Raw genomic sequence first — 19,353 nt, 5'->3', positions numbered from 1 at the left:
TCCATCCCATAGTCCCATGCCCATATACCCATCATACATCCTCCATCCCATAGTCCAGTGCCCATATACCCTCACACATCCTCCATCCCATAGTCCCGTGCCCATATACCCGTCATACATATCCTCCATCCCATAGTCCCGTGTCCATATACCCATCACACATCCTCCATCCCATAGTCCCGTGCCCATATACCCGTCATACATATCCACGATTCCATAGTCCCGTGCCCATATACCCATCACACATCCTCCATCCCATAATCCAGTGCCCATATACCCATCACACATCCTCCATCCCATAGTCCCGTGCCCATATACCCGTCATACATATCCTCCATCCCATAGTCCAGTGCCCATATACCCATCACACATCCTCCATCCCATAGTCTCGACCCCATATACCCGTCAAACATATCCTCCATCTCATAGTCCAGTGCCCATATACCCATCACACATCCTCCATCCCATAGTCAACCATTATGACATCATAATGAGCGGCGGGGCTTGCAACCAATGATAACATCAGCGTCGCCATGGCAACCATTATGACATCATAATGAGGGGCGGGGCTTGATACACACACCCTTTTCCCCCATTATGTAGATAGGGGCAAAATTGTTTGGTGAATTGGAACACGCGGGGTTAAATTTTGCCTCACAACATAGCTTAGGACATGCTCGGGGTCCAGACGTGTGATATCTATGTATCTAATATCTATCCCATATCTATCTATTGATCCCATATCTGTCCATCTATATATATCAGGTGGTGAACAGCATCAAAAATTGTAGATTACACATATATTTTATACATATTTAAATCAGATGGCAAACAAATTAAAAAGTAGTATTGCAAAAGAGCTATTTTTCAAATAATTTCTTCCCAGAAAGAGCTGATTAACCCAAATAATCTTCTATTTACCCCAAAATAATGCCACCAATGTATCTGGCTGGAATTCTTTGATTCCAGCCTGTTCTTGTTATTCTCTCTCATTACTTTACAAGATCTCACCCATTTACTCCACTAATTGGATTTACTTTTCAACCTATTTAGAGTTTCATACTACCATTGAATTACAATGGGGCAGGACAATGCTCCTGAATACACCAGTTTAGGGAGTGACCTAGGTGAGGCAGCACTTCTGTTAATGGCTCACTGCCATCCATGAAGTTGTCTTTCCAGTATGTAAAATGCAAAGAAGAATGAAAGTCTTGTACACTGACTTTCTGCTTAAAGGAGTTATCTAGGACCGGCTTTGCTAGCAAAAAAGTGACTAGGAAAACTGTGTTAAAACCATTCACAAATTGTAATAAAAGGAACTTTGCTTATATTTGCCTTTTCTGCTCAGTGCCAATCTCTATCATGGACCGCTCCTGTCGGCGATTTGCTACCTCATTTGAACTAATGTAGACAGAGCAGCTCTTCCTCTCACGGTCTGCTTGGACATTGGGGCTTCATTGCAGATATCATGCTGATTGAGAGATGGCTCCCCACAGCTAGGCATTGGGGAGCCGACTGGCTATCAGCATGACATCGGAAAAGGAGACTATCAGAGTAGAGAGGAAAAGAAGCAGCTTCTCTCTCTCAGCATTACTGAAAGCTTCAGAATGGAAGGGTTCAGCACCAGGCAGAACAGGCAGGTGGTTAGTAATGACGTATATAAAGAATGAATGTTTGAGTGGAACAGGCTGCCACGAGAGGTGGTGAGTTCTCCTTCAATGGAAGTCTTCAAACAGAGGCTGGACAGACATCTGTCTGGGGTAATTTAGTGAATCCTGCATTGAGCAGGGGGTTGGACATGATGACCCAGGAGGTCCCATCCAACGCTAACATTCTACAGTATAGTTCTATGAATGAGGCCTAATGAAAAATATGAATGACTACAGCACTACTCAGCAATACCAGCTGATTGGTGGGGGGATCTGAAGCTGGAATCTATGGCATCAGTCTGGCTTCATTAGACATGTCATCACATAGTTCTTTTCAGGAAAGCACCATAGTTTCCCTGATGCCAAAAAAACCCCCACTATAGCCACGTGTAATCCAGCAGCCAATAGGGATTATGAAGTACCCCACTATATTTTTGAATGGCTTTTTAACTTTGCACTTATCCATTTTTACCATTTTTGGTGTCTTACTTCCCTAGCACATCAGGCTCTATACATAGCAATTTTTCTACTCATACACTATTATTATGCATCTTATTCAGGCATTATCTTTTCCAGAAAGTCTACAGAAAAAAACCCCACACAAAATAACTCATAAGAGTGTGCTATGGATATGGCTATGGATAATTCAGAATATTGTTTTTACAATGACCTGTACAGTTTTCCATTGTACGAAGAAAATAGTGCACTATACATACTGAAGAAGAATGGTCATAGCCAAATCTATGTAACAGAAGCCATCTAGCACAAGTACCTCCACACTGGCTACCGAATTATAAGGCTGTGGGATGAAACTGAATGGGAGGAGACACAGATTAGATATTAGAAAAAACTTTTTGACAGTTAGAGTGATCAATGAGTGGAACAAGCTGCCACAAGAAGTGGTGAGTTCTCCTTCAATAGAAGTCTTCAGAGGCTGGACAGACATCTGACTGGGATGATTTAGAGAATCCTGCTTTGAGCAGGGGGTTGGACCAGATGGCCCAGGAGGTCCCTTCCAACTCTACCATTCTATGATTCTAAGGCTTCGTTCACATTGATTGTTATGTGGATTTTGAAAAGGACTTGCTTCAAAATACACATCAAAAACAGCTTTGTCTACTCTTCCTATTGATTTGAATGGGAAATCTTCTGATCTACCTTGCTGTTTATACAAGTTTTTTGCAGCTTTTTCCAACAAGGGTTTGAGAACCTTGCGTCAGAAAAAAAAAGAAGTGATGTGTGACTTCTCTGATGCAGATTCCTCTTGAAATCCATTTCTAACTTAACACTGACAACTTTAAAAACTGTGTCAGAACTGAAAACCTCATAAAAAATGGATCCCTGAAAGAGTTCTCTGAAGCTTTTTATGTGGATTTTTGTCTATAAAAACTTAGGTCTAAAAGCTACATAATTAAATCTTTTTTATGTGTTTTTTTTGTGGATTTTTGCTTCTTCCTTTTTCACTGATACAACACGTGCCTATCATAGTTATGGTGCTATTCACATGTCCTTGATATTTTTTTCTGGCAGCATGGATGAAAAGGACCAATACACGTCTAGGAGTCCTCGAAAAACACGTACAGCAGACGGATGACATCCATGTGATATACGTATTTAACAATGCAAAGTATAGGAGAAGCTTTGCAATTTATTCATTTATGCAACTGTGAACACTGATGGGAAAAATATACACACGGATGACACTCTGATGGGAAAAATGGACCATATACTGATGACACACTGATTCTAAACACTGATGGTAAAAACGAACCAAAAATTGATGACACACTGAAGGTAAAAACGGACCAAACACTGATGACGCACTGATGGTAAAAATGGACCAAACAATGATGGTAAAAAGGGATCAAACACTGATGACACACTGATGGTAAAAACCGACCAAATACTGATGGTAGAAACGGACCAAACACCGATGACACACGGATTGTAAAAACGGACCAAACACTGATGACGCACTGATGGTAAAAATGGACCAAACAATGATGGTAAAAAGGGATCAAACACTGATGACACACTGATGGTAAAAACCGACCAAATACTGATGGTAGAAACGGACCAAACACCGATGACACACGGATTGTAAAAACGGACCAAACACCGATGACACACCGATGGTAAAAACGGACCAAACACTGATGACACACCGATGGTAAAAACGGACCAAACACTGATGACACACCGATGGTAAAAACGGACCAAACACTGATGACACACCGATGGTAAAAACGGACCAAACACTGATGACACACAGATTCTAAACACTGATGGTAAAAACGAACCAAACATTGATGACACACTGATGGTAAAAACGGACCAAACACTGATGACGCACTGATGGTAAAAATGGACCAAACAATGATGGTAAAAAGGGATCAAACACTGATGACACACTGATGGTAAAAACGGACCAAATACTGATGGTAGAAACGGACCAAACACCGATGACACACCGATGGTAAAAACGGACCAAACACTGATGACACACCGATGGTAAAAACGGACCAAACACTGATGACACACCGATGGTAAAAACGGACCAAACACTGATGACACACCGATGGTAAAAACGGCCCAAACACTGATGACACACCGATGGTAAAAACGGACCAAACACTGATGACACACTGATGGTAAAAACGGACCAAACACTAATGACGCACTGATGGTAAAAACGGACCAAACACTAATGACGCACTGATGGTAAAAATGGACCAAACAATGATGGTAAAAAGGGATCAAACACTGATGACACACTGATGGTAAAAACGGACCAAATACTGATGGTAGAAACGGACCAAACACCGATGACACACCGATGGTAAAAACGGACCAAACACTGATGACACACCGATGGTAAAAACGGACCAAACACTGATGACACACCGATGGTAAAAACGGACCAAATAGTGATGACACACTGATGGTAAAAACGGACCAAACACTGATGACGCACTGATGGTAAAAATGGACCAAACAATGATGGTAAAAAGGGATCAAACACTGATGACACACTGATGGTAAAAACCGACCAAATACTGATGGTAGAAACGGACCAAACACCGATGACACACCGATTGTAAAAACGGACCAAACACCGATGACACACCGATGGTAAAAACGGACCAAACACTGATGACACACCGATGGTAAAAACGGACCAAACACTGATGACACACCGATGGTAAAAACGGACCAAACACTGATGACACACCGATGGTAAAAACGGACCAAACACTGATGACACACAGATTCTAAACACTGATGGTAAAAACGAACCAAACATTGATGACACACTGATGGTAAAAACAGACCAAACACTGATGACGCACTGATAGTAAAAATGGACCAAACAATGATGGTAAAAAGGGATCAAACACTGATGACACACTGATGGTAAAAACGGACCAAATACTGATGGTAGAAACGGACCAAACACCGATGACACACCGATGGTAAAAACGGACCAAACACTGATGACACACCGATGGTAAAAACGGACCAAACACTGATGACACACCGATGGTAAAAACGGACCAAACACTGATGACACACCGATGGTAAAAACGGACCAAACACTGATGACACACCGATGGTAAAAACGGCCCAAACACTGATGACACACAGATGGTAAAAACGGACCAAACACTGATGACACACTGATGGTAAAAACGGACCAAACACTAATGACGCACTGATGGTAAAAACGGACCAAACACTAATGACGCACTGATGGTAAAAATGGACCAAACAATGATGGTAAAAAGGGATCAAACATTGATGACACACTGATGGTAAAAACGGACCAAATACTGATGGTAGAAACGGACCAAACACCGATGACACACCGATTGTAAAAACGGACCAAACACTGATGACACACCGATGGTAAAAACGGACCAAACACTGATGACACACCGATGGTAAAAACGGACCAAATAGTGATGACACACTGATGGTAAAAACGGACCAAACACTGATGACGCACTGATGGTAAAAATGGACCAAACAATGATGGTAAAAAGGGATCAAACACTGATGACACACTGATGGTAAAAACCGACCAAATACTGATGGTAGAAACGGACCAAACACCGATGACACACCGATTGTAAAAACGGACCAAACACCGATGACACACCGATGGTAAAAACGGACCAAACACTGATGACACACCGATGGTAAAAACGGACCAAACACTGATGACACACAGATGGTAAAAACGGACCAAACACTGATGACACACCGATGGTAAAAACGGACCAAACACTGATGACACACAGATTCTAAACACTGATGGTAAAAACGAACCAAACATTGATGACACACTGATGGTAAAAACAGACCAAACACTGATGACGCACTGATGGTAAAAATGGACCAAACAATGATGGTAAAAAGGGATCAAACACTGATGACACACTGATGGTAAAAACGGACCAAATACTGATGGTAGAAACGGACCAAACACCGATGACACACCGATGGTAAAAACGGACCAAACACTGATGACACACCGATGGTAAAAACGGACCAAACACTGATGACACACCGATGGTAAAAACGGACCAAACACTGATGACACACCGATGGTAAAAACGGACCAAACACTGATGACACACCGATGGTAAAAACGGCCCAAACACTGATGACACACAGATGGTAAAAACGGACCAAACACTGATGACACACTGATGGTAAAAAGGGACCAAACACTGATGACACACTGATGGTAAAAACGGACCAAACACTAATGACGCACTGATGGTAAAAATGGACCAAACAATGATGGTAAAAAGGGATCAAACACTGATGACACACTGATGGTAAAAACGGACCAAATACTGATGGTAGAAACGGACCAAACACCGATGACACACCGATTGTAAAAACGGACCAAACACTGATGACACACCGATGGTAAAAACGGACCAAACACTGATGACACACCGATGGTAAAAACGGACCAAACACTGATGACACACAGATTCTAAACACTGATGGTAAAAACGAACCAAACATTGATGACACACTGATGGTAAAAACGGACCAAACACTGATGACGCACTGATGGTAAAAATGGACCAAACAATGATGGTAAAAAGGGATCAAACACTGATGACACACTGATGGTAAAAACGGACCAAATACTGATGGTAGAAACGGACCAAACACCGATGACACACCGATGGTAAAAACGGACCAAACACTGATGACACACCGATGGTAAAAACGGACCAAACACTGATGACACACCGATGGTAAAAACGGACCAAACACTGATGACACACCGATGGTAAAAACGGCCCAAACACTGATGACACACAGATGGTAAAAACGGACCAAACACTGATGACACACTGATGGTAAAAACGGACCAAACACTAATGACGCACTGATGGTAAAAACGGACCAAACACTAATGACGCACTGATGGTAAAAATGGACCAAACAATGATGGTAAAAAGGGATCAAACACTGATGACACACTGATGGTAAAAACGGACCAAATACTGATGGTAGAAACGGACCAAACACTGATGACACACCGATGGTAAAAACGGACCAAACACTGATGACACACCGATGGTAAAAACGGACCAAACACTGATGACACACCGATGGTAAAAACGGACCAAACACTGATGACACACCGATGGTAAAAACGGCCCAAACACTGATGACACACAGATGGTAAAAACGGACCAAACACTGATGACACACTGATGGTAAAAACGGACCAAACACTAATGACGCACTGATGGTAAAAACGGACCAAACACTAATGACGCACTGATGGTAAAAACGGACCAAACACTGATGACGCACTGATGGTAAAAATGGACCAAACAATGATGGTAAAAAGGGATCAAACACTGATGACACACTGATGGTAAAAACGGACCAAATACTGATGGTAGAAACGGACCAAACACCGATGACACACCGATTGTAAAAACGGACCAAACACTGATGACACACCGATGGTAAAAACGGACCAAACACTGATGACACACCGATGGTAAAAACGGACCAAATAGTGATGACACACTGATGGTAAAAACGGACCAAACACTGATGACGCACTGATGGTAAAAATGGACCAAACAATGATGGTAAAAAGGGATCAAACACTGATGACACACTGATGGTAAAAACCGACCAAATACTGATGGTAGAAACGGACCAAACACCGATGACACACCGATTGTAAAAACGGACCAAACACCGATGACACACCGATGGTAAAAACGGACCAAACACTGATGACACACCGATGGTAAAAACGGACCAAACACTGATGACACACAGATGGTAAAAACGGACCAAACACTGATGACACACCGATGGTAAAAACGGACCAAACACTGATGACACACAGATTCTAAACACTGATGGTAAAAACGAACCAAACATTGATGACACACTGATGGTAAAAACAGACCAAACACTGATGACGCACTGATGGTAAAAATGGACCAAACAATGATGGTAAAAAGGGATCAAACACTGATGACACACTGATGGTAAAAACGGACCAAATACTGATGGTAGAAACGGACCAAACACCGATGACACACCGATGGTAAAAACGGACCAAACACTGATGACACACCGATGGTAAAAACGGACCAAACACTGATGACACACCGATGGTAAAAACGGACCAAACACTGATGACACACCGATGGTAAAAACGGACCAAACACTGATGACACACCGATGGTAAAAACGGCCCAAACACTGATGACACACAGATGGTAAAAACGGACCAAACACTGATGACACACTGATGGTAAAAACGGACCAAACACTGATGACACACTGATGGTAAAAACGGACCAAACACTAATGACGCACTGATGGTAAAAATGGACCAAACAATGATGGTAAAAAGGGATCAAACACTGATGACACACTGATGGTAAAAACGGACCAAATACTGATGGTAGAAACGGACCAAACACCGATGACACACCGATTGTAAAAACGGACCAAACACTGATGACACACCGATGGTAAAAACGGACCAAACACTGATGACACACCGATGGTAAAAACGGACCAAACACTGATGACACACCGATGGTAAAAACGGACCAAACACTGATGACACACAGATTCTAAACACTGATGGTAAAAACGAACCAAACATTGATGACACACTGATGGTAAAAACGGACCAAACACTGATGACGCACTGATGGTAAAAATGGACCAAACAATGATGGTAAAAAGGGATCAAACACTGATGACACACTGATGGTAAAAACGGACCAAATACTGATGGTAGAAACGGACCAAACACCGATGACACACCGATGGTAAAAACGGACCAAACACTGATGACACACCAATGGTAAAAACGGACCAAACACTGATGACACACCGATGGTAAAAACGGACCAAACACTGATGACACACCGATGGTAAAAACGGCCCAAACACTGATGACACACAGATGGTAAAAACGGACCAAACACTGATGACACACTGATGGTAAAAACGGACCAAACACTAATGACGCACTGATGGTAAAAACGGACCAAACACTAATGACGCACTGATGGTAAAAATGGACCAAACAATGATGGTAAAAAGGGATCAAACACTGATGACACACTGATGGTAAAAACGGACCAAATACTGATGGTAGAAACGGACCAAACATTGATGACACACCGATGGTAAAAACGGACCAAACACTGATGACACACCGATGGTAAAAACGGACCAAACACTGATGACACACCGATGGTAAAAACGGACCAAACACTGATGACGCACTGATGGTAAAAATGGACCAAACAATGATGGTAAAAAGGGATCAAACACTGATGACACACTGATGGTAAAAACGGACCAAATACTGATGGTAGAAACGGACCAAACACTGATGACACACCGATGGTAAAAACGGACCAAACACTGATGACACACCGATGGTAAAAACGGACCAAACACTGATGACACACCGATGGTAAAAACGGACCAAACACTGATGACACACCGATGGTAAAAACGGACCAAACACTGATGACACACCGATGGTAAAAACGGCCCAAACACTGATGACACACAGATGGTAAAAACGGACCAAACACTAATGACGCACTGATGGTAAAAATGGACCAAACAATGATGGTAAAAAGGGATCAAACACTGATGACACACTGATGGTAAAAACGGACCAAATACTGATGGTAGAAACGGACCAAACACTGATGACACACCGATGGTAAAAACGGACCAAACACTGATGACACACCGATGGTAAAAACGGACCAAACACTGATGACACACCGATGGTAAAAACGGCCCAAACACTGATGACACACAGATGGTAAAAACGGACCAAACACTAATGACGCACTGATGGTAAAAATGGACCAAACAATGATGGTAAAAAGGGATCAAACACTGATGACACACTGATGGTAAAAACGGACCAAATACTGATGGTAGAAACGGACCAAACACTGATGACACACCGATGGTAAAAACGGACCAAACACTGATGACACACCGATGGTAAAAACGGACCAAACACTGATGACACACCGATGGTAAAAACGGACCAAACACTAATGACGCACTGATGGTAAAAATGGACCAAACAATGATGGTAAAAAGGGATCAAACACTGATGACACACTGATGGTAAAAACGGACCAAATACTGATGGTAGAAACGGACCAAACACTGATGACACACCGATGGTAAAAACGGACCAAACACTGATGACACACCGATGGTAAAAACGGACCAAACACTGATGACACACCGATGGTAAAAACGGACCAAACACTGATGACACACCGATGGTAAAAACGGACCAAACACTGATGACACACAGATGGTAAAAACGGACCAAACACTGATGACACACTGATGGTAAAAACGGACCAAACACTAATGACGCACTGATGGTAAAAACGGACCAAACACTAATGACGCACTGATGGTAAAAATGGACCAAACAATGATGGTAAAAAGGGATCAAACACTGATGACACACTGATGGTAAAAACGGACCAAATACTGATGGTAGAAACGGACCAAACACCGATGACACACCGATTGTAAAAACGGACCAAACACTGATGACACACCGATGGTAAAAACGGACCAAACACTGATGACACACCGATGGTAAAAACGGACCAAATAGTGATGACACACTGATGGTAAAAACGGACCAAACACTGATGACGCACTGATGGTAAAAATGGACCAAACAATGATGGTAAAAAGGGATCAAACACTGATGACACACTGATGGTAAAAACCGACCAAATACTGATGGTAGAAACGGACCAAACACCGATGACACACCGATTGTAAAAACGGACCAAACACCGATGACACACCGATGGTAAAAACGGACCAAACACTGATGACACACCGATGGTAAAAACGGCCCAAACACTGATGACACACAGATGGTAAAAACGGACCAAACACTGATGACACACTGATGGTAAAAACGGACCAAACACTAATGACGCACTGATGGTAAAAACGGACCAAACACTAATGACGCACTGATGGTAAAAATGGACCAAACAATGATGGTAAAAAGGGATCAAACACTGATGACACACCGATGGTAAAAACGGACCAAACACTGATGACACACCGATGGTAAAAACGGACCAAACACTGATGACACACCGATGGTAAAAACGGACCAAACACTGATGACACACCGATGGTAAAAACGGCCCAAACACTGATGACACACAGATGGTAAAAATGGACCAAACACTGATGACACACTGATGGTAAAAACGGACCAAACACTAATGACGCACTGATGGTAAAAACAGACCAAACACTAATGACGCACTGATGGTAAAAATGGACCAAACAATGATGGTAAAAAGGGATCAAACACTGATGACACACTGATGGTAAAAACGGACCAAATACTGATGGTAGAAACGGACCAAACACCGATGACACACCGATTGTAAAAACGGACCAAACACTGATGACACACCGATGGTAAAAACGGACCAAACACTGATGACACACCGATGGTAAAAACGGACCAAATAGTGATGACACACTGATGGTAAAAACGGACCAAACACTGATGACGCACTGATGGTAAAAATGGACCAAACAATGATGGTAAAAAGGGATCAAACACTGATGACACACTGATGGTAAAAACCGACCAAATACTGATGGTAGAAACGGACCAAACACCGATGACACACCGATTGTAAAAACGGACCAAACACCGATGACACACCGATGGTAAAAACGGACCAAACACTGATGACACACCGATGGTAAAAACGGACCAAACACTGATGACACACAGATGGTAAAAACGGACCAAACACTGATGACACACCGATGGTAAAAACGGACCAAACACTGATGACACACAGATTCTAAACACTGATGGTAAAAACAAACCAAACATTGATGACACACTGATGGTAAAAACAGACCAAACACTGATGACGCACTGATGGTAAAAATGGACCAAACAATGATGGTAAAAAGGGATCAAACACTGATGACACACTGATGGTAAAAACGGACCAAATACTGATGGTAGAAACGGACCAAACACCGATGACACACCGATGGTAAAAACGGACCAAACACTGATGACACACCGATGGTAAAAACGGACCAAACACTGATGACACACCGATGGTAAAAACGGACCAAACACTGATGACACACCGATGGTAAAAACGGACCAAACACTGATGACACACCGATGGTAAAAACGGACCAAACACTGATGACACACCGATGGTAAAAACGGCCCAAACACTGATGACACACAGATGGTAAAAACGGACCAAACACTGATGACACACTGATGGTAAAAACGGACCAAACACTGATGACACACTGATGGTAAAAACGGACCAAACACTAATGACGCACTGATGGTAAAAATGGACCAAACAATGATGGTAAAAAGGGATCAAACACTGATGACACACTGATGGTAAAAACGGACCAAATACTGATGGTAGAAACGGACCAAACACCGATGACACACCGATTGTAAAAACGGACCAAACACTGATGACACACCGATGGTAAAAACGGACCAAACACTGATGACACACCGATGGTAAAAACGGACCAAATAGTGATGACACACTGATGGTAAAAACGGACCAAACACTGATAACACACTGATGGTAAAAACGGACCAAATGCTGATGACACACCAATGGTAAAAACTGACCAAATAGTGATGACACACCGATGGTAAAAACGGACAAAATAGTGATGACACACTGATGGTAAAAACGGACCAAACACTGATGACACACTGATGGTAAAAACGGACCAAATACTGATGACACACCAATGGTAAAAATGGACCAAATACTGATGACACACTGATTGTAGAAAGTGACCAAATACCGATGACACACTGATGCAAAACATTGATTACCCCAGTAACATTTTTTTCACAAATGTGTTTAAACACAGACATGTGAATGAGGCCTTACACCTGAAATAAAACCCATGGAAAAAAAACAGCACCTTGAGCACTACAGTATGTATTTTCCAATGGCTAGCAACAGGAAGCTTATTCAAAAAGTATTTTATGCAGCTTCTCATGTGGATTTTATAGCAGAATGTGTAAGTGGGTTAAGAGCTGGCTCAGGGATGGTTATTAACAAAGGGTAGTTATTAATGGAGCACACTCGGACTGGGTCACAGTTAGCAGTGGGGTACCACAGGGGTCAGTATTGGGCCCGCTTCTTTTTAACATATTAATGACCTTGTAGGGGGCATAGAGAGTAGAATTTCAATATTTGCAGATGACACTAAACTCTGCAGGGTAATCAATACAGAGGAGGACAATTTTATATTACAGGAGGATTTATGTAAACTAGAAGCTTGGGCTGATAAATGGCAAATGAGCTTTAATGGGGATAAATGTAAGGTCATGCACTTGGGTAGAGTAAATAAGATGTATAATTATGTGCTTAATTGTAAAACACTGGGCAAAACTGTCACTGAAAAAGACCTGGGTGTATGGGTGGACGACAAACTCACATTTAGCGGCCAGTGTCAGGCAGCTGCTGCAAAGGCAAACAATGGGATGCATTAAAAGAGGCATAGATGCTCATGAGGAGAACATAATTTTACCTCTATATAAGTCACTAGTGCGACCACACTTAGAATACTGTGTACAGTTCTGGTCTCCGGTGTATAAGAAAGACATAGCTGAACTGGAGCGGGTGCAGAGAAGAGCGACCAAGGTTATGAGGGAACTGGGGGGTCTGCTCGTTACTCGAGTTTGCCTAGGGTGCTCGGGTATGCACTGAGTATCGCGGGTGCTTGAGTGACACGTTCGAGTCCCCACAACCGCATGTTTCGCAGCTGTTTGCCACAAAACATGCAGGTATTGCCCATGTTTGTCAGACCATCTCTGCATGTTTTGTGACTAACAGCTGCGAAACATGTGGTCGTGGGGACTCGAACGTGTCACTCAAGCACCCGCGATACTCAGTGCATACCCGAGCACTTGCGTTCATCAATAATTACAATGCAAGAAGAATGTTAGAAATTGTCTTTATATATAACAATTACTCCAATATTTCCTTGAATTCTTTTCAGATTATTGTCCACTATGGAAAAGTAACAACAACAAGTGTTTAATGTTCCCGATAGTGAATGGTCAATGAAGAAAGAGAACGTTTTAAATAATACATTTCACAGATTAAAAATGTGTTGAATTCTATTGGTGGTGCAGCCTCAGCAATCACTTTTGTTCTTGTGACAATCATTCTGTTTAGGTCTTATTCACACGTCAATAGTTTACCAGTATTTGCAAACCAAATCCAGGAGGAGCGGCTCCGAAACAAAGACGAGTCAAGTAGGCTTTACAAGTGATAGTTTCACTGGGGGTGGTGCCCACAAATCTACATAAGACACCATTGAATGTCTTATTGTTCATACTCTACTCTCCTTCCTAATAGATATAAATACTGGGCACAGGGGATAGCAGCCACATTTATACTTTGGACAGTTGTGAAGAGAAGACCGGTGACTCAAGGTAAGTGAAAAGGCATAACTGTATTAGACCATAGCTTATTTTTCAAGATTTCTGCCCTTTGTTTTGGCAGATGGATAACAGCATCTGGGCCAAATCCTGACTGATGGTAATCCATTCTTGTCTTATCAGTTTATCACAATTTTGGGCTCATTCACATGGTTGTGTTTTCAGTTCATGTGTTGTCTATCAAATCAATGGACAGCCCTCAGACCAATGTTATGAGCAATTTTTTTTTCACTGACCCAATTTGCTCGAGAAAAATTGTAGCCTGCACTAGTTTTTTTTCCATAAATTGGGCGAGACTCAGCCATTCAAGTCTATGTGTGCGTAAAAAAAAAAATTGGATGCCTTACTGAGCCACCGTATAAACATCCGATTTTTACAAGTACATTGCACTTCTGTAACATAGAAAACTGTAAGTCGTCCTGTAAATGATTAATAGCTGCTTCTGTAAAAAAAAAAAAAAAAAGGATCAGGTGTCTCAGGTCTGTAATGTTTGAGATCCTGCAGAACTAGAATAGCCATCACGGCCTGACATCTGCAGGGTACTTACCTATATTCGAACAAAGATTTGTAGATTTTTTCCTTCATATTCTTTTTTACACTCTTTAGATTTTCCTAATTTGGTATTGCATTTGCCATTTACAGAGAAAGGATAAACCATGTCACAACAAAAGAGGCCTCCCTCCTTCACTGGAAATCAAGAAAGGGTGGTGTCACCGTATCTCACACCGACTCAGAGGAATTGGTCGCCCAAAACCTGGAGCCTACCCCAAGAGAGCTGGCAGAGTAGGAACCGGTCACCATCTCAGACCAACTGGAGCCCTCAACGCTACAACTCATATTCCAGTCCAAATGGATACTGGGGATCTCAGCCGCAGTGGTCTCCTAAACAGCGGGGGTCTCCTAAACAATGGGAACCGACGATGAATTATCACAGAAGCTGGGGCTCCACACCGAAAACCCCCACATTTTCACCCGTTTATAAACAAAGTCCAAAACTCGGTTCAGTATTCCCCGAGGTAAAGACACAGGTAAGAGAGTTAAATATTTGGCAGCTCTTAGGCACTACACTGTCATTATATTATTATGGCTCTATTTGTAAAGTATAATAAAAAATACTATTCATTTAAGGGGTTATATACTTAAAAATAAATAGTCTTTGGAAATAGTGCATTCTTATCCATGGCACTTCAAATAAGGTTAATTTACAATACCCACAGAAAGAAGATTCACGTTGGCACTGCCGTCACTACTATTTACATGTACGATTCATCTTTTAGGTATTACCTACACCAATAGCTGTTACCCATGTTTGGAAAGTGCGCTGCAACAGTTAAGTTATTCAAATAGTCGCGTCTAAAGAGGGGAAGAAATTAGAAGCACTCATCATATCTGACAAAATCTTCTTCTTTATTAGTATATAACCCGACAATAAGCAATGTAACCAGACAAGGAGATGTTTAATGAGACACTTGCAGGCCACATCCGTTTCGCATCCCGTGATGCTTCTTCAGTCGTGTAGACGTGTGAAAGGACACAAAATTGCCATTGCCCGCAGTGTGTATCGTTACATTGCTATTTTTTGAATTCTATTAATAAAGATATTATCGTATATGGCGAGTCCTGGTAATTTCTCCCTCTCTAGTAGTTGATGTTTTGAACAAGTTACAATACCAGCCACAGCCTATGGGCAAAACTAGCCTTGTTTTTGGAATGGAGCATTTTTATTTTTTAATCTCGTAGGGCCCCTGTATTACTCTGTTTAAAGGTTCACAAGTGAGTTTTCACCCCAAGTCTTTGTATCACAAGTTTGATTATAGGTTGACAAAAAGTAGAATATCCTTAAAGCTGTATGTGTGGCACAGATTGCAATTTCTTAATGTTCCGCTGTTATCCAATGAACAGTTCTGATATTTAGAATCTGCTCTTCTCCAGCAGGTACATTTCCGAAGAAATCACAAGGACATCAGTCAATACTACAGACCATCTATGGTGGAGGATCCTTGGGCAGAGCTAGAGGCAAAAGCTACCGGTTCAGCAGCAGTGTCTACATGAGGATATTTTCTTTTCTTTTTTACTGCAATTAACACAAAAGTAATAGGACAATAAATTTGAAATTGCCTTTAACCCTACGAAGGCATCAAAGACGGACATGAATTTTACACAAGGATCATAAAAGTTAAACCTACTTCATCAAGACAAAAGCTGCACACTATGAGGACTGGCCATTGGCAGCCTCATCTTAGGTTCTTTTGGGTACGAGGTTACGTACAGATAAGAACATCAAGCATTATCGCCACCATGTGGCTGAACTTAAAATTCCAAATCCATTTTCTCTGTATGCCAAACACTTTACTAGCACACCCAACACAATTTTGAATTTTAAAAAGGAATGTATCACAAGTAATATCCAATAAAAAAAAATGAAACTTTTTTTTATTTTTTTTTGTTCTGATCGTACATTTTTAATTTAATTTCTGTATATGATAATGGGGCAGTCACTAAGCTTCTGTTAACAGTGTTAACATTGGTTCACCTGTGACCGGAGGTGGACTTTTTATTTGACAGAGTGGGAACCGCAGCTCTCCGACCGGCTGTATTGCAATGATCTTAAACAGTGGCAAACAGTAGATGTTTGGGTCCCCCATTCATCTGAATGGGGTCCGGGTTCAGGTACTCTTCTTGTACCTGAAGCAAACTGAAGCCGCCAAACCTGAACATACAGATGTTCGCCCATCACTAAAGGGAACTGTACTTTCAATAAAGTTGAATCTATAGTATATGAGACTATAAGAAACTTTGTAATATACCTATGCAGAGAATTCTACTTCTTTCTCCACTTATGAGACACTTCTTCCCCTGTCTCCTGAGTTTGTCATCCACTCAAAAACAAAAACTAATCAACTCCTTGCTCAAGACAAGATGAACTACCAGCACAGTGAGAGGCCATATTACACAGTCTATTATGCTCAGAGGGGAGGGAGAGGAGAAGTAAGGAGCAGAGTAAGAAAACTCAAAAAGAGGGTGTTGAAACTTCTAATAAATCTTCTACCGCACCCCAGAACTAGATTCACATCTACACTGCTTAGTGCTGCAGTAGAATTGACTCTATGCTGCTGCTTGTCTCTGTATAGGAATGAAGAGCAGGAATCCATCTATGTGCTGTGATGCATATGAAATACATCAAAACATTAGAGTCAATTCCAAATTAACCCCTTAGTGGCTGAGCCAATATTGTCCTTAAAGACCAAGCCAATTTTTACAATTCTGACCACTGTCACTTTAAGTGGTAATAACTCTGGAGCGCTTCAACAGATCTCAGTAATTCTGAGACTGTTTTTTCATGACATATTGTACTTCAGGTCAGTGGTAAAATTTCTTCGATATGACTTGCGTTTATGAAAAAAACAAATTTGGCAAAGATTTTGCAATTTTCCAACTTTTAATTTCTGTGCCCTTAAATCCGAGAGTCATATCGTTCAAAAGAGTTAATAAATAACATTTCCCACATATTTACTTTACATCAGCACAATTTTGGAAACATCATTTCTTTTTGTTAGGACGTTATAAGGGTTAAAAGTTGACCAGCGATTTCTCATTTTTCCAACAAAATTTACAAAACCATTTTTTTTAGGGACCACCTCACGTTTGAAGAGAGTTTGAGGGGTCAATATGACAGAAAATACCCCAAAGTGACACCATTCTAAAAACTGCACCCCTCAAGGTGCGCAAAGCCACATTTAAGAAGATTATTACTAGTGATGGACGAGCACTAAAATGCTCGACCCGAGCAACGAGCCCAATGTAAGTCTATGGGAAACACGAGCATTTTGAGAAATGCAGAAATCAATGGGACCAGTGCTCAAATGACATGGGAACAGCATGGGGAAGACTCCAGGAAGCATTTCTGACTCCCAGGTCACTGCTGTGAGCAATGTTATCAGAGTCTTTCGCCACTTTTACAGACTCACAATAAAACATACAAAAACAAAACCATAATGGATTTTCCGGGGAAATATGTTAAGGAACATCCTTTCCAGGGTAATGTCTTGTATATAAGGCAAAATAAACAAAAAAAAAAAATGCTCCTCCACACCTTGCGCTATGTTCACACGTAACGTTTTTGAACTTTAGCATTGCTTTCAACCAAGACAAATGCATTCACTGGAAAATGTCATTTTAACATTTTATAACCTTATCTGGCCATGTGCTGTGTGACATCATCAGACACACCCTTTTTCATTTATGAAGGAGGGACTCACACAGCCTATTTTTCTAGGGCCATCAGGCGGTCTTTACTATGCTTAAAGGGGCCAGCAGTCGTCCATCATTATTCTTAGAGAGCCATCAGTCGGCTACGCTTTGTCGTTCCCATTATTAAACAGTGGGTCTCCTATACTGTTAGTGCGTACACAGTGAGTGGCAGGGCTGCCCAAAAATTGGAAGCACCCCAATACCCCTTTGAGGAGACGTAAAGGAGGGCCTCCTGAAAGAAATGTTCCCATTATTAGGAAGTGGGTCTCCCATACTGTTTGCCTATGCAAGGACTGCCAAAAATTTGGAGGTACTCCAATGCCCCTTGGAAGAGACGTGGAGAAGGGTCTCATAAAAAAATGTTCCCATTAAAAA

General features: G+C 41.6%; 2 protein-coding genes across 6 annotated transcripts in view; one reads left to right on the top strand and one right to left on the bottom strand.

Moving 5' to 3' along the window:
- Window positions 1-19,353, bottom strand: part of CDK12 (cyclin dependent kinase 12) — a 322,745-nt gene that overhangs the window by 155,649 nt on the left and 147,743 nt on the right. The window lies entirely within an intron of this gene.
- Window positions 15,316-17,087, top strand: LOC141086337 (gastrula-specific protein 17-like). Its single transcript, XM_073572275.1, has 2 exons — window positions 15,316-15,827; window positions 16,663-17,087. The coding sequence occupies exons 1-2, from the start codon at window positions 15,384-15,386 to the stop codon at window positions 16,777-16,779; spliced, it is 561 nt and encodes a 186-aa protein (XP_073428376.1). The 5' UTR covers window positions 15,316-15,383; the 3' UTR covers window positions 16,780-17,087.

Source organism: Dendrobates tinctorius, unplaced genomic scaffold, assembly GCF_039654945.1.
Source record: "Dendrobates tinctorius isolate UK_male_01 unplaced genomic scaffold, ASM3965494v1 ptg000032l, whole genome shotgun sequence".
NCBI classification, from domain to species: Eukaryota; Metazoa; Chordata; class Amphibia; order Anura; family Dendrobatidae; genus Dendrobates; species Dendrobates tinctorius.
This window is presented reverse-complemented; position numbering and strand designations above follow the sequence as displayed.

Bases quoted from the DNA above. Each gene is read 5' to 3' on its own strand.
- LOC141086337 (XM_073572275.1), top strand. From the start codon at position 15,384: ATGTCACAACAAAAGAGGCCTCCCTCCTTCACTGGAAATCAAGAAAGG. The intron at 15,828-16,662 runs GTATAATAAAAA...CTTCTCCAGCAG, and splicing joins ATTATGGCTCTATTTGTAAA to GTACATTTCCGAAGAAATCA.